The sequence below is a fragment of the Phocoena phocoena genome, chromosome 7, assembly GCF_963924675.1.
Source record: "Phocoena phocoena chromosome 7, mPhoPho1.1, whole genome shotgun sequence".
Lineage (NCBI taxonomy): Eukaryota > Metazoa > Chordata > Mammalia > Artiodactyla > Phocoenidae > Phocoena > Phocoena phocoena.
In genome coordinates, this window is record NC_089225.1 from 33,942,447 (window position 1) to 33,958,469 (window position 16,023).

The 16,023-nt window shown below is 47.2% G+C and overlaps 1 protein-coding gene across 1 annotated transcript in view; it reads left to right on the forward strand.

Moving 5' to 3' along the window:
- Positions 1 to 16,023, forward strand: part of KIF5C (kinesin family member 5C) — a 147,026-nt gene that overhangs the window by 124,427 nt on the left and 6,576 nt on the right. The window contains 6 exon segments of the mRNA XM_065881158.1: positions 1,282 to 1,470; positions 5,179 to 5,296; positions 7,668 to 7,744; positions 8,702 to 8,811; positions 10,618 to 10,719; positions 11,097 to 11,157. Of these exon segments, the coding sequence (XP_065737230.1) occupies positions 1,282 to 1,470; positions 5,179 to 5,296; positions 7,668 to 7,744; positions 8,702 to 8,811; positions 10,618 to 10,719; positions 11,097 to 11,157 (657 nt within the window).

Sequence of the window (16,023 nt, forward strand, 5' to 3'; positions counted from 1 at the left end):
TGGACAGGGCTCTTGTTTTCTCCTGAGGTGCTAGGATGCCCTCTGGTGGTTAAACAAAATATTCACACAGTTGCTTTGCTCATGTGGTCAGTTGCCCTTCAAGACCATCATCTCTGCTTCTCAGCAAATGGGTTTTTATCCCAAGTAGCTTGCTGCAGTGTTTGTTTCCAGTAGAACTCTGAAAATTAGACAACAAACATGAGATGGTACAGGAATGCTGGTTGTCAGAATCTTTTCTTCTAAAGGTGGATTTACATTGTTATTCTTAGGTGATCTAGATTCCTGTGTGCTTGGAAGGGACAGTTGGGTAGAGGCAGGGAAACAGATGGGTAGTACTGAGAAGTTATGCAGGAAAATTTTCATCCAGAGGTACTTTTGGTAATAGCACATTCTTAGTCATTAGATTTTTTATTTAATCGAAGACTACATAGAAAATCCTTTTTATTTCAACCCTTGCTTATGGAAACATATTCAAGCTATTACACTGCTTGCCTCTCTGGATAGCAGATTATAGAGAACATAATTGAAATTTTGATTTGACTTCTTATGGGGACTCAGAGTCACCTTAGGAACACTGGGCTTTGCTGCTGTTCCAGAAATGTAAGGTGTAAGACATTGAATGGAACATCTCTTCAGAGTTATCTCTTTCTAAAATTTCAGTGTCTTTTTCTTCTATCATCTCTTTTATCCTAAAAATCAGTTGTAATGAAAAACCTGGTTAATTGAAGATTATGTTAGTAGAGGATTTATTTATTTTTGGCTGCATTGGGTCTTCGTTGCTATGCGCGGGCTTTCTCTAGTTGTGGCGAGAGGGGGGCTACTCTTGGTTGTGGTGCATGGGCTTCTCATCGCAGAGGCTTCTCTTTGTCACGGAGCACGGGCTCTAGGCGCGTGGGCTTCAGTAGTTGTGGCTCATGGGCTCTAGAGCGCAGGCTTAGTAGTTGTGGCGCATGGGCTTGGTTGCTGTGTGGCTTTTGGGATCTTCCTGGACGAGGGCTCGAACCTGTGTCCCCTGCGTTGACAGGCGGATTCTTAACAACTGCACCACCAGGGAAGCCCCCAGTAGAGGTTTTTAACTGAAAGTTTTACCCGAGGTTTCAGAGAACTTGGGGTTAAACGTATAGTACTTTTTAGAGAAAAATTCTCAGCTTGTGGTCCTCCAATTAGGGTTTCTTAACCAGAAATCCACAGACATCTTGAGTTCCCATGGACAGGTTTCAGGGCCCCCATGAACCTCTGGAAATTGTAGGCATAGTTGAGTGTGTTCCCTCCTGTGCTCAGTTGGCAGATGTGAATGGAGTCATTGAGGAGGAATTCACCATGGCCCGGCTGTACATCAGCAAGATGAAGTCGGAGGTTAAATCTCTGGTGAACCGCAGTAAACAGCTCGAGAGCGCCCAGATGGACTCCAACAGGAAGATGAACGCCAGTGAGCGGGAGCTGGCAGCCTGCCAGCTGCTCATCTCCCAGGTAGGCCACGCCTTTCTTCCTCGTTTCACACCCTTGTGCTCTGGAAAATCTGCTTCCTCCGTGCTCTTACTGGGGCCCGGTGGTGCATAACAGGGATAGTTGATGGACTTTGCTTTACGTAAGACTTGTCCATGGCCTCCTAGGCAATGACAGCCCAGGCTTATTTCTTAAGGCTAGGTTTAGTTGTGTGAATTACATGGATTACCTTCAGTCCCTGTTTAAAGGATGTGTCTATATATCTTTAGCTAAGTAGGTAGGTAGGTAGGATAGATAGAGATATGTAATGAATGGACAAGACTGGGTGGCATCTAAAACTCCTATCAGCTAAGGCAACATCCTTTCGTCTTTTAATCTCTACCACAGGTCCAATTTAATATGGGACAACAGAAACTACCATCGCTGCTACTATTATCAATAGTAGCAGCAGTTAACCTTTTACTGAGTGCTTACAACGCACCATATACTACGTTAAGCACTTTACGTGCATTCTCTCACTTGATTTTTTTTTTTTTTTTTTTTTTTTTGCGGTATGCGGGCCTCTCACTGTTGTGGCCTCTCCCGTTGCGGAGCAACAGGCTCCGGACGCGCAGGCTCAGCGGCCATGGCTCACGGGCCCAGCCGCTCCGCGGCACGTGGGATCCTCCGGGACCGGGGCACGAACCCGTGTCCCCTGCATCGGCAGGCGGACTCTCAACCACTGCGCCACCAGGGAAGCCCCTCTCACTTGATCTTTAAAAAATTCTGGATGGGCAGGTTTTATTTATTTATTTATTTATTTATTTGCGGTACGCGGGCCTCTCACTGCTGTGGCCTCTCCCATCGCAGAGCACAGGCTCTGGACGTGCAGGCCCAGCAGCCATGGCTCACGGGCCCAGCCGCTCCGCGGCACGCGGGATCCCCCCAGACCGGGGCACGAACCCGTGCCCCCTTCATCGGCAGGCGGACTCCCAACCACTGCACCACCAGGGAAGCCCGCAGGTTTTATTATTGTTCCTGTTTTTTTTAAATAAGGAAAATGAGACTTGAAAGATTAAATATACTGTCCAAACTCATATAGCCAGTGAAAGGCAGAGCTGGGACTCAAACCAAACTGTGTGAACTCAAAGCCTTGAAGGAATCTTCAAGCTCCTGGGGCATATGTCATTCCCTCAATGAGTAAGGCTACTCTTCTTCCATTAGAAGGGTATTTTCATTTTAGTAAGGTGGTTTCAGAAAATAGCAGCCTCGTTTCTGACTTGCCACTGACACCTGAGCTTGGTGTTTGGGCTTGAGGCTTCTGTGAGTGGTCCAGTGTGTGCTACTCACTGCCTTAGCCCAGGCATTAAAACAACTAAAGTCATTTGGGGTAAACAGATGCCAGTATGGAATGGCGCATCTGACAGTGCTGAGAAACAGACAAAAGCACACTTCATCCTGTATGCTTTTAAACATAGGGATGTGTCATCATAGAACCATCTCCTTGTCTCCTACCATAATCATCTAAGGGATGCAAATTAAAACATCAAGTTTCCATTTTATAAATAACATAATAAGCAAAGATGTATTAATATTTAAGAGATTATTCAGTGCTGGTGTGTGCTAGTGAAATTTATTGAGAAAAGTATAATTTGGTCGGTCCTTTTGGAAAGGACCTTGGGAATCAAAAACCATAAAAATGTAAGTATACTTTGGTCCAGTAATTTCGCTTAGAGCATTTTTCATTGATAATGAAAATGAGAATTTTTCATTTCATATGGTATTCTCATTCCCTGATTAAAAATATTAGCGTTTATATGGAAGATGTTTAGTGCAGTATTACTTTCATTTTAATTAAATAAAATACGCAACTATCTATTGAGAGACTAATAACATAAAGTGACATGGAAGGATTTATGCAGCTCTTACAAAAAATTGATAAAAACCAGTCATTTGGAAAGTATAATTATACAAAGTTAAGTAAAAATGAAAATGCTGAGTTACAGATCTATGCTATGCCTTGCAACTTGGCAAAATATGCATTCATATAGATAAGACCAGGAATATAGGGGGAAATGGTTAATAAATTAGAGTGGTTAATGGGTGAAATTTATACTACTTTTTCTGTATTTGCTTTACTGTTTGACATTTTTATAATTTGTGAAAGTTGAGAGGAAAAACACTAAACATTAGGACATAGTACACCTCAAGTCTGATTTCCAGATCATCTGTTACACTGAGAGCATGTGCTTCTGGAAGCCCCTAATATTTGGAGGCCAAGGCAAGAGCACAGACAGAGGCCCTGCGGCCTGCAGCCCAGTGTCTCTCCTTCCATCTGGATGTACCAGCCTCCATGTCCAAGTCGAGTCCCTTCTGCACGTTCTGTGAACTGATGGAAGTGTGTAACTGTGTCAGCTGTAATCTGTGTAAATGGATGATGGGAGCCGCACTGCTGGTCCTGGGAGTGGCCTTAGGGCCATTGGAGTAAGGAGTTTCTAGTTCCCCAGACTCACTGTGGTCTAGAAGAGGATGTGGGCTCCAGGTGGGCACGCTCCCTTGGCATATGAACTTTGCTCAGTGGAGTGGGATGCAGCCAGAGGACCGCCCAAGTGGGGTGCTCTAAAGTGTAGGGCCCAGGACAGTTGCCCAGATCTTAGAGTGACACTCACTCAGGGTATATGAGATCGGAGTCAAGGATATTAGGACGGTTTTAGTTAGACAGTGCTTTCTGCATTAGCAACAAATACAGTTTTCCATGAGGTGCTATTTTGTACTCTGCTACAATTTACATAAAGCCAAAGATTCAGTCATAATTGCCTGGGGTTCAAAAGTAAGAGAAATCTTGGCTGTTTATTATCTGACATGATCTAAGGAATCTGACAAAATATTTCCAGCTAAAATGCTGTTATCTCCTTTGTTTACACTCATCCTTGTCACCAAAAGCTATGCTTATAAAACAACTGCTCCAACAGGGTCCCATTTCCCAGAGGTTATTTCGTTCGATTAGAGCTCAGTCTCCAGAGTGTTCCTGCCTAAATATGAACCCTGTAGATCTGGAGGGGTGAGTGTTTGCATATTTCCATCTGCCTAGAAGTGACTACTGTCCCTAGTCAGTCACGAGCTCTCATTCATTCATTCACACCATTATTATTTATTAACTCTCTATTTTCATGGAGCTAACAAGTAGAAAAAAGCAGAAGTTAGGTGCTATAAGAAAATATTGGGGCCTGAGTGATAAGGATCCAGCCAGGACCATGTCTGGGAGGGTGCTGGGGAGAGCTTCCTAGGGAGAGGAAAATGTAAATGCAAAGTCCCCGAGACAGGAATTGGTGTGTTTGAGGGACAGAAAAAGAAAAGACATAATATTTGAGTTCCAAAGAAGAAATCTAGAGGTGCAGTTTCAAAGAACGAAGCCCTCAGCCTTGACGTTTTCCCAGTCCCTTTCTCTCCAGCACACTCTGTTTTCTGTAAGGAGGAAAAGCAGCTTGGTCTTTGGTATCTCACTTAAGAGGACAGTGAGGAAGGGCACGGCCATGAGTGGGTCTGTGGGGAACGAAGCAGAGAAGCACACGGAAGGAAAAGGACAGATCCCAAACAAAGGTTAGAATATGCACCATTTGGGTGCTGGGGCTCAGAAAAAGGACTCAAGAACTCCTCCTCTCTTGCGTTGTCCCATCAGACAGTCCCGGGCGAGCCTGGATGGCCACTTGGTAGTCATTCACTGCTCCCTTTTATCTGTTCGCTTGTTTAAAGCATGAAGCCAAGATCAAATCCCTGACAGACTACATGCAGAACATGGAGCAGAAGAGGAGGCAGCTGGAAGAGTCCCAAGACTCGCTCAGTGAAGAGCTGGCCAAGCTCCGAGCCCAAGGTGAGTAACTGACCACTTTGCAGGTGTCTGACTCTCAGCCTAAATCAGACACTCTCTGGTTGGCTGGACTCATGATGTTTAATTTTGCTCAATTAAAGCATTTCTAGGTCTACTGAAAACAATGGCATAATTGGGCAAGGGGGGAGGGGGGAGAAACATCTAGAAGACTGCCCCCACCCCATATCTGCTCCTCTTGCCATTTTCCCTCAGTCCACCCTGCTGCCCAAGTCAGAATCCTCTCCCTTCTTTACCTCCTGCGTCCAGTCTGTCCCCAAGTCCTGTCCATTCGACCTGCCAGGGGCTTCTCTGGTTCTGCTCTTCTCCGTCTTCACTGTCGCTGTCCTTAATCCTAGTTAAGAATTGTGGCCATATCCATCTACCGAGGAGCTCATCTCCAGCCTGCTCTAGGCTGACCACTGTGCTGTATTCCAAAGGAGGATTCCAAAATCAAGTTCTACCTCGTGTCCAACCCCAGGCCTCGACCCTTCCCTGGTGTCCTGTTGCTCTTAATATAAAGCCTGAACTTGCACCCATGGCTTACCTGCATCCCCCATCCTTTTTTATTTTATTTATTTTTTTTGCTGTACACGGGCCTCTCACTGTTGTGGCCTCTCCCGTTGCGGAGCACAGGCTCCGGACGTGCAGGCCCAGCGGCCATGGCTCACGGGCCCAGCCACTCCGCGGCATGTGGGATCTTCCCGGACCGGGGCACGAACCCGTGTCCCCTGCATCGGCAGGCAGACCCTCAACCACTGCGCCAGCAGGGAAGCCCCATCCCTCATCCTTTGAACAAGCTCTTCCTTTGCCAGGCAGTCTCCTGACCCCCTTTGTTGAGGGAAGTGCCCAACACATAGGAAGCACTCAATAAATGTGAATAAATAGAAGAGATTTGAGAGAAATGACTAGAAATGTAGAAATCAGAACAGGATTAAGAATGTAGGTGTTGTGGTGAAACGGAAACACACAGATCATATTATGAGTTGCAATGAAAACTGGTAGAGTCCTTTTGGAAAGCATTTTGAAAATACATATTAATAATTCTAACACTTCTCATACCTTTTGCTCCTCAAATCTCATATACTCATTGCAGAATTATTTATATTAGTGAAAAAAAAAAAAGGAAAGGAAGCCACCTAAATGTCCAAGAGTTAAGTGAACTATGGTATGTTGTTTAAAAGAACAGTTTTTTTCATCTTGGAGATGAAGTACATGAAGGCCATGCAGCAGTGCTTATAATGCATTAGATTAAACATCATAATATGTAATTTCATCTTTACTGTGGTTGTAACATTTAAAAATCAATAGATGCTTATGTTCCAAGGCCTGTAAATTAATATTTGAAAGGAAATGGTTTTGATAGGTTAATAGGATTGGCGATGATGCTATCCTTTTTAATGTCCTTTATTGCTGTAGAGTCATTTGCCCAGTAAATACATTTTGCTTCAAATGCCAAAGTAAATTAACGATGAGAGAGAGCACACTCACCCCCGCTTTGACCTTGTAAGGTTTTCTTTATGTCATAAGGGGTGTTAGGAACAGAATGCTCCACCCAAAACTTGACGTGGAAAAGAACTTTCCCCTCTGGTAAATGGCTTCTGCAGTGGTGCCACTGAGTGGAAATGGAATCAAAGCAAGAAGAGCTGAAATAAAGTGAAACAGGCTAGAGAGAACACTTAATGACTTGAATGTCACTGTCCGAAATGCTTTTGCTCCCTCCACCTTGGGCTGCGCATTGCCAGCTGTGCTCAGGGAGGGCCACTGACCAAGAATAAGATGGGACTGGTCCCTCCCTCCCAGAGGTGTGCCACATAACAGCCCTGCCCCCAGTACGAGGCGTGGCCTTCCTGTTTAGTCTGGAGAGTGTTATTTTATATTTCTGTCTTCTTTGTGCCTATCCTTAGGTTGTTTTCCTGCTCCAGATTCTTAGAGAATACCATGGGAGGTAAATCAGCTCTTTCCGAAACTCTAATAGTGGCGCGAATCCAAACACCACTAATATCAGCAGAGTGCATTATCATGGACAAAGCACGTTTACATGTGCTGCCCAGGAGTAGCTCACCAGGCCTGGCGGGGAACCAGTCCTCCGAGGCGTGAGGTGACAGCTAGGTCAGCTGCAGCGTAACCAGTCCAAGTTAGCACTTCCCCTCCAATGGCCACTGTCCCCGAAGGACTTCGATAATCTCCCAGGAGAGATCAGCCTTGATTTAAAAAGCCAGGAGTCCTCCTTCAGAGGCACGTTCCTTTATACCACGGTTGTAATTGGTTAGATAAGCTGATGTTTCACCCCATTCTTTTTTCGTTTTCTAATTTTTACTTTTGGATGTGAGTCCTGCCAGTTAAATCTTAAATCATCGTTTAAAATTCAAAACAGAAAAAATGCATGAAGTCAGCTTCCAGGATAAAGAAAAGGAACATCTGACACGGCTGCAGGACGCTGAGGAAATGAAGGTGTGTGTGCAGCCCCTTCCAGAAGCCCAGCCCATGTTTGGACTGGATTTGCTTGATCTAGGAAAATCCAACTCCTTCGGAGATGTGTGTGGCAGGGTAGGAGGGAGGCGGGTTGGGACTGGGGCTGGGCATCAGAGCTGCTCGCAGACTGTGGCTGGGCTTAGCAATGAGATGGAGGTGGAGGTGTCCAGGAATCCCGAGGTGTCTGTAGATAGTAGTTATGTTGTGTTGGTACATTTCTCTTCCCGTTCATGACCAGGAAGGAGAGAGCACACCTTCCAGTCACTGCATGGGGCCACTCGGCAGAACTTCTGCAGGAATGAATGGTCGCCCGAAACAGCCCGAATTTGAGTTTTCATCTTAAACATAGAGATCTTTATTTTTGGTCACATCTTAAACAGAAAAGGAAAAGCGGGAAAGATGATTGGGAAATAAGATTTTTAGGTGGATACAATGAAATAGGAGAAAATGTGGAACTTTTGATTAGCTTTAGGCAAACCCCTCTCCTGGGTCTGCATCACTTTGGTGGAAAGGTCTCCTTTGACTATCACTGTAAATCCATGCTGTGGGCAGGGCCGGGAAATTATCTACATTTTACGGTGAGGAAGTGCAACTCCCACAGGTTCCATGGCTTGTCTGAGGTCACCCAGGTGGTAAGAGGTCCGTGCTCTCTGACTGACCTGGCAAGAGAAGCCGTGTGGCTCAGATGAGCTATAGAAGGTCAGGGGGAGACCCTTTACTCATGGAATGGGCTAATTTGCCCGTAGGGACCACTCAGTTTTCTAACAGATCCTTGAGTTTTGTTATCCCTGTAAAGCATGGTGGGTTCTGAGGGCCCCGGTTTGGGGATCTGACAGCTGAGGGATATGGGGTAGGAGATGGCGAACAAGGGCTTTGTCACAGAGCCGGCTGAGAGCCAACGTGCGGCTGATACATTTCTCCCGGCCTGGGTTGCAGAAGGCGCTGGAGCAGCAGATGGAGAGCCACCGGGAAGCTCATCAGAAGCAGCTGTCCAGACTCCGAGATGAAATCGAGGAGAAGCAGAAAATCATCGATGAGATTCGGGAGTGAGTTGGCCTGGGGGCTCGTGGGGCGTTGGGGCAGACACGGCCCCTGGGCCAGCCTGGAGGTCTCTGCTTTCCCCGCCCCATGGACCCTGGGCTCTGCCCTGGTGCCTCAGCGAGCTGGACGTGATGCTTCTGCGGTCTGTTCCCCACCTGGAGCCGAGCCTCCGGGGGCTCTGGTGGGCAGGTGGCAGGCGGGTCCAGCTGCCCTGCCTGGTCCCCGCGGAGCAGGGGCACGTTGGTGATTCAGCTGGGCAGACACATACCTCAGAAGGTGGGGATGCTGTTCCTATGAGAGGATGAAAGAGACCCCCAAAAACCCTGAATTGGTTCTGAGAAGACAGTCAGCTTCCGCTGTCTCAGCCCAACACATACCTGAACACTGCACGCCGCAGAGACACCTGCTCACAGGGGCACACTCCTTAGGGACCCGTGCTGTTGTGTGTCTGTCTGTGCTCGAGGGCATTGCAGCTGGGCTCAAGGCCATTCTCCTGTTGTAGCTGCTGAAGAGCCCCCTGCTCAGTAATTATCCCTCCCCACTCCTCTCACTTTCCCGCCTCATCAACACAAGTCCCCAGGCTGTGTTTAAATGCCCCAAATTAAAGACATAAGAAAACCACTTATATTGAAATACACTTCCACCCACTGACACCCTCCTCCCCTGTCTTCCTCTTCCCCGCCACCCCAGGTCTAGACTAAAGGTTCCCTCCTCTCTGTTTCTATAGATGAAGAAACATTTCTAGATGGGAAGCAAGATTAAATGATTTACTTAGGGTCACACTGCTAAACAAGAATCAAACTGGAGTTGGAGTTTAATTCTCTCTCAATGTCCTGTGAGCTACTCACACAGCACATTTGCATTTTAAAAGCAAAAATGTAAATGATGTGATGGGGCTCTGTGCACAGTCTACCTAGGAAAGCACTTAGCATCGCCTCTCCCCTTCTTTTGGTCCACCCCTGTGCTCCCACTTATGCCGAGCTTTCCCCTTTAAGTGTGACTCTTATTTGTTATGTTGATGAATGACCCTCAGATTGTTCACCTGGAAGGGGAGGGGAGGGAAGGAAGGTGAGAGAGGTGGAGGGTCTCTGAGTGAGTTGACAAGTGGGGACATTTCCTTGGCCTTTGCGTTTCACATGGGTTTTCCTTCAGAGAGTGTATAATCTGTTGTCTACAGTCATGTAGGCATGGCCGTAGGAAAGGTTTTATAAGGACCGGGCTGATATAAATGGTGACCAAATACCCCCAACTGGATGGTGAGTTTCTTTTTTGCAACAGCCCCTGGACTTTCTTTGTGTTTCCCCTCTCTGCCCACTGCCCCCTTTCGCCCCCAAGACTTCACAGAACAGAACTGTCCCTGTGTCAGCTAGGGATTTGGATTTAGGGGATGTTTTTGGAGCATCAGGCCAGAGAGGAAGGGAAGGTCAAAGTGGCCAAATAAGGTTCTGGGAATGCGTATGTACCATCTGTAGGGCAGAAAAACAGAATTCTTACTGGGCTCTGTTTTTCTGTTTTAAAATATCGGCCCCTTTCCCATCTCATTATTTTCCCTCCCAAAGGTCTTGCGCAAGCCAACTATAAATACATTATTAAAACCTTATGTTTCATGCCTCTTAGATGTTCCCAGAAATTTCATTTTCACTTGGGCAGGGAGGAAGCTGTGAGGTTGTTCTCTGATCCCTCCAAATCTTCCAGAGTTGCCGCCTTTATTGCATAGGGCTAATGGGGTTAGAACAGAACCACGTCTTTAGCAGCATGACTCAGAATTTCAGGCTGATGTGGAATGTATTGCTTTTTCCTCTCCATTTCAGTTTGAATCAGAAACTGCAACTGGAACAGGAGAAGCTCAGTTCTGATTATAACAAGCTGAAAATAGAGGACCAAGAGAGAGAAATGAAACTGGAAAAGCTCTTGTGAGTGTGCTTTAAATATTTCCTCTGTTTTCTCTCATCCTTTCGAAGTTTTTTTTTTTTGCCAACTGCACGGCACGCGGGATCTTAGTTCCCTGACCAGGGACCAGGGACCGGACCCATGCCCCCTGCAGTGGAAGCGCAGAGTCTTAACCACTGGACTGCCAGGGAAGTCCCACCACCACCCTGCAAAGTCTTAAAAAGTCTACTTTGGTGATTCAGATACCCAAATATTCAGGTTAGGTCAGGCCAATTTAAAAACAGACCGTGGCCATTTGGGTGAGTTGGTTTGTTTTGTTGACTTATCTGCAGATGCAAATGGTATCTGTGAGAATCTCTGATGCCCCTTTGGTGGTTCACAGTTCCTTTCTGTTTTTTAGATTGCTCAATGATAAAAGAGAACAAGCCAGAGAGGACCTCAAAGGGCTGGAGGAGACAGTGGTATGTTGACGTGTTTCCCAACTCATTTTAGTCTCAAAGAGACTATGATCTTTATGATCTTTTGAATTTGTTTCTTCTAAAATTTTATTTGTCCATGCCTTTCTTGAATATCATTTTAAACATAAAACTTCCTATGGAAACATGAAAGCTGTAGAATTTATTCCCCTGGTCTTAACAGAGTGACTAACCATCCATCCATCCATCCATCCATCCATCCATCCATCCATCCATCCTTAAGACTGTAACCATGGAGCCCTGACTGAGATTTAAACTCAAATCAGTGCCTGCAATTTTACAACCTCTGTATGTTGTGACTTACTTCCATGCAACAATCAATGGATATTTATTGATCACCTACTGAGGGCTGGCATGCTTTTAGGTGCTTGAGTTGCATCAGTACAAAACAGAGTTAAGATGCTGGCCCTTGTGAAGCTGTCTTTCACCTAGACAGTGAGAAATAAGGATGTAGATCATGACCTCCATTAGATGGTTATAGAAAGTGCAGGGGTACTGGTTTGGGGTGGCCCCACTGGGAGGTGACATTTGAGCAGGAACTTGAAGCAGGTAAAAGAAGGAGCCATGGGGATGTCCGGGGGAGGAGCCTTCCAGGAGAGGCAACAGCCAGTGCCAAGGCCCTGAGGTTAGCCCATGGCAGGCATGTTGGGGTACAACAGGGAGATCAATGTGTATGTGACCAAGAGAAGGGGGGAGGGCAGGAGGTAGGCACAGAGAGGTCAAGGCCAGAGGAGGTGCAGGCCAGGTAGAGCCTTGGGACCTGCAGGGTTTGGGGCAGAAGAGTGACAGATCTACTTCCCTTTGGAAGAAGGGCTCACCATCTGAGATCCTGGTTAGTTTTCTCTGTGCTTTCATTGGGTTTGTCTCCTCTGGTCAACTTCTGTCTCAGTTGCCCTGGGGGGTAGCTGCCTGGCCCCGAGGGCTCTCAAGAGCCCTTCAAAATGCCACGCAGCCTGTGTTTGAAGACAGACACCCCAAATAGTCTCAACTTGGTGAAAACATGTCGAGTCATTTCACATGACATGACAACAGAGAGAAACTGTTGTTTAGATACAGTCATGCATTTTGATTTCATTCCCACGTCATGGGAATTTATGTGGGACTGAGCCTGAATCCAAGAACTCGGTGACCCTAGACTGGAGGCAAGTGGTTGATCAGGGCTGGACCCGAGGCTGCACTCTGGCCGCTGGGCCAGTGTTAGCTGCTCCTCAAAGCCAGGTGTGGGCTCGGAGGGCACAAGCCGTTCAGGACAGAAGTAGGATGACTGTTCACAGGAAGTTGGGCCTTTTGAGCCTGTTGGAGAAGACGGTGGACAGGGCGGCTGGAGGGGAAATGGAAATGAAGCCATGAAGTTGCTTCCTCCACATCTGTTCACCTGGAGAAGTGGTACCCATAATCATAGATAATTATAACAATTCAGAAGTATGTTGCACGTTAAAACTCCCACCAGCCCGAGATCAGTATTTCAGTATCCTTTCTTCCTTTACACCCTCGCCCTCTTTCATGCACACTCACGCAGCACACACACCTTCCATGCCCACACCCAGAAGCTCACTCTTCACCCCTCTCTCTCTCACGGCCTCACCCACGCTCGGGCACAATCACTTATTCTTTCTCACACACACATCTTCACACACGCTCACACCCACAGGCCCTCACATTCACAGTCTCACGCCTGTGTTCATCCACTCACAAATTCTTACACACTCACCCAGCACACCCCATAACATGCTGACACACACATTCACACTCATTAGTGACCATCCACACTTTCTCACTGGCACACTCACACTTTTGCTCATTCACTCTCACACCCTCCCTCACGTCCACTCACACACACTCACCCCACGTGCTGACTCTCTCCCAGACTCACAAGCTTTCTGTCTTTCACACTCACTCATGAGCATGTTCTTTTGCCCTTTTGAATGTTTTGTTTTGTTTTGTTTTGTTTTGGCCTCACTGAGCGGCTTGTGGTATCTTAGTTCCCTGACCAGGGATCGAACCCATGCCCCCTGCAGTGGAAGCACGGAGCCCTAATCACTGGACCTTCAGGGAAGTCCACTGAATACATGTTTATTTATTTATTTATTTATACTTTTGGCTGTGTTGGGTCTTCGTTGCTGCACGCGGATTTCTCTAGTTGCAGCGAGCGGGGGCCACTCCTCGCCGCAGTGCACAGGCTTCTCGTTGCAGTGCCTCTCTTGTTGCGGAACACGGGCTCCAGGCACACAGGCTTCAGCAGTTGTGGCACACAGGCTCTAGGGTGCAGGCTCAGTAGTTGTGGCTCACAGACCTAGTTGCTCCACGGCATGTGGGATCTTCCCGGACCAGGGCTTGAACCCGTGTCCCCTGCACTGGCAGGCAGATTCTTAACCGCTGCGCCACCAGGGAAGTCCACTGAATACATTTTTAACAACACATTTTCCTCACTAGCCTCCTCCACTGGTTCTCCTTCCCCCGCCTCCCCACCCAGCCCACTCACCTATGTTCCCACCCTCACATCCATTCTCCCCGGCCCCCCTACCACACATACATGCTCACACAACACGCTTGGTCCCTCACACGTGGACGGACCCACTAACACAGCCTCCCACGTTCCCTCTGCAGCCCTCACTGCCCATCCACACACATCACGCACACACACGCTTTCAATTCCCAAACTGGAACCCCACGGTCTGTGCCATTCCAGACGTGGGTGTTTTCACTTATCCTTCCATCACATCCTCCCCAAGCTGTCAGTGTTCCTCAGGGGCAGGCCTGCTGTCCTTGGCTGACCCTTCCTGAGCCCCCTTTAGCCCTAGGCCTGCGCTGCCTCCTGGACTGTCTGGACAGGGCCCGGGTGGGACCTGCCACCCAGGGGTTGGGGTCTGTGAAGCCCACTCCAGGGGGCGATGTTGGGAAAGGCCAACCAGCCAGTGGGGACGTCTCTGGGGTCCCAGGAAGCGATCTGGCTTTAATAGGACACTTTGTGTGGGCTCTGGGGCTGGACCTCTCCTCCTGCTGCGTTGATGGGCCTTGTGTCCCCACCTCTCTGGTCACACCCTCGCTGTCCCCTGTGACAGGAAGCTGAGCCCTGAGCTTTTACACAGAGGGCAGCGTCCGTGCCAGGAAAGGCTTGTGACTTACTTCACAAGGGAAGGGAATCGGGGTGGGTGAAGGAATGATAATGGATACGATGGAGGAAAATTCATTGCCCCAGGAGGCCAAAATGGGGTTACGCAGGCATTCATGTGCAACTTGTCAACTGTTCTAAGGTCTTGAACAGCCCCTCCTAAACTGTTCCTTGAAGTTACCTAAAAACAAACAGTAATGAGAGAAAGTCGCCAAACTCCGGACTCTGGATTATTTGGTGTTCGGCCTGGAAGAATCGCCTGGCCCTTTGACAAGACACCCGGGTCTTCTCTTCTCATGTCCCTGCAGGGTGGTGGCATTTTTCATGGAAAGTATTTACTGTGATTATAGTTCAATCAGTAATGAAATCCCTGAAGCGGGAGAGAGAGCTCGCAGAGCAGGGGGCCGAGGCCGAGCTCCCTCGGGCAGGGGCACAGGCAGCACAGCTACATCACTGAGAGCTCGGAGCAGCCCCCCCGGACCTGCCAGCCAGTGGCTCAGCTCTGGGCACGCACCGCAGGCACGGCGTTCCTAACAGCAGGCCCGCTTGGCCTCCTGCAGAAAGTAATTTGCCTCATCTGAGGAATCAATTGACTTCAGGTGCTTTTTATTTCAACTCAATTATGGAATTGGACCCAGTAATTTGACCTTAAATTAACATAGAACCTTTATTCAAGAAACTTATTATTTCCATGGCTTTAGAGCCTGTTTCTTCCTTTTTTCTGTGAGCTTGTGTGAGCTCCATCCCTTGACATTCTGTGTTAGAGTAGGTCAATTTAGACAAACTGAAAAAACAAACGCGAGTGTATTTCTCTCCTTATGGGAAAATATTTTGAAGGGAACTAGTCGTACGTCCTGTGGTAAATACACAGAGACTTAAATGGAAGGAAATATTTTGGTTTTCTGATTTTGTTAAACAGAGGTCACCAGATTTGACTTAGACCTTTGTCTTAGCAATCTAATTCCTAAGCGTTCATTAGTAGAAAAGACTCCAAAATGAAGAAAAAAAATGCTCCCAAGAAGTTAATTTCGTGGAAGTTATAACAGCAACCAAAGGAAGCAATAAAAGTCTAATGAAGAAATGTCTGTCAAGTCCGATGCATCAGTACATTAATACTAGCGAATATTTATTGAATGCTTACTATGTGCCAGAAATGGTTGTAAGAGTTTTATGAGGATCATCTCACTGAAGCTTGATAACAGCAACTATGAGCAACTACTATTTTTATCCTCATGTTACAAATAAGAAAGCTGAGGCACAGAAAGGTTAGATAAGTTGCCCAGGGTCACCCAGGTGGAAAGTCCATAAGCTCAGTGATGTAAAGCAAAGGAGCGTATGGACCACGGCCAGAGGGGTGTGGAAACATGAAAAATGTCGGTCAGTTAGGGTGAGAGACACGGTGGCTAACTTTTCATTTAAATTTGTTAGCATTTTGTATAACATGTACACAATAGGTTAGAGGGAAAAAAGAGTCCATTCTGGTACAACACAGCCCTCCAGGAATTTTTATGAGAAAACTTTTGAATTTTTGTGGTTGAAGGGGAAAAAAGGTTCTATTTAAAACACAGCAAATGAACAGGCTTTGTTCTAGTTTACACTTCATTGTTTGAGTTCCCAGTCTCTGAACCTTGGGGTGCCCGTGGGAAGATGCCAGGTGGGGGAGGATATGAGTGGTGGGCAGGTCAGAGGAAGTGGTGAACCCCATGGCCTCGATGGTTGGCTTACAGAGCTTTATGGAG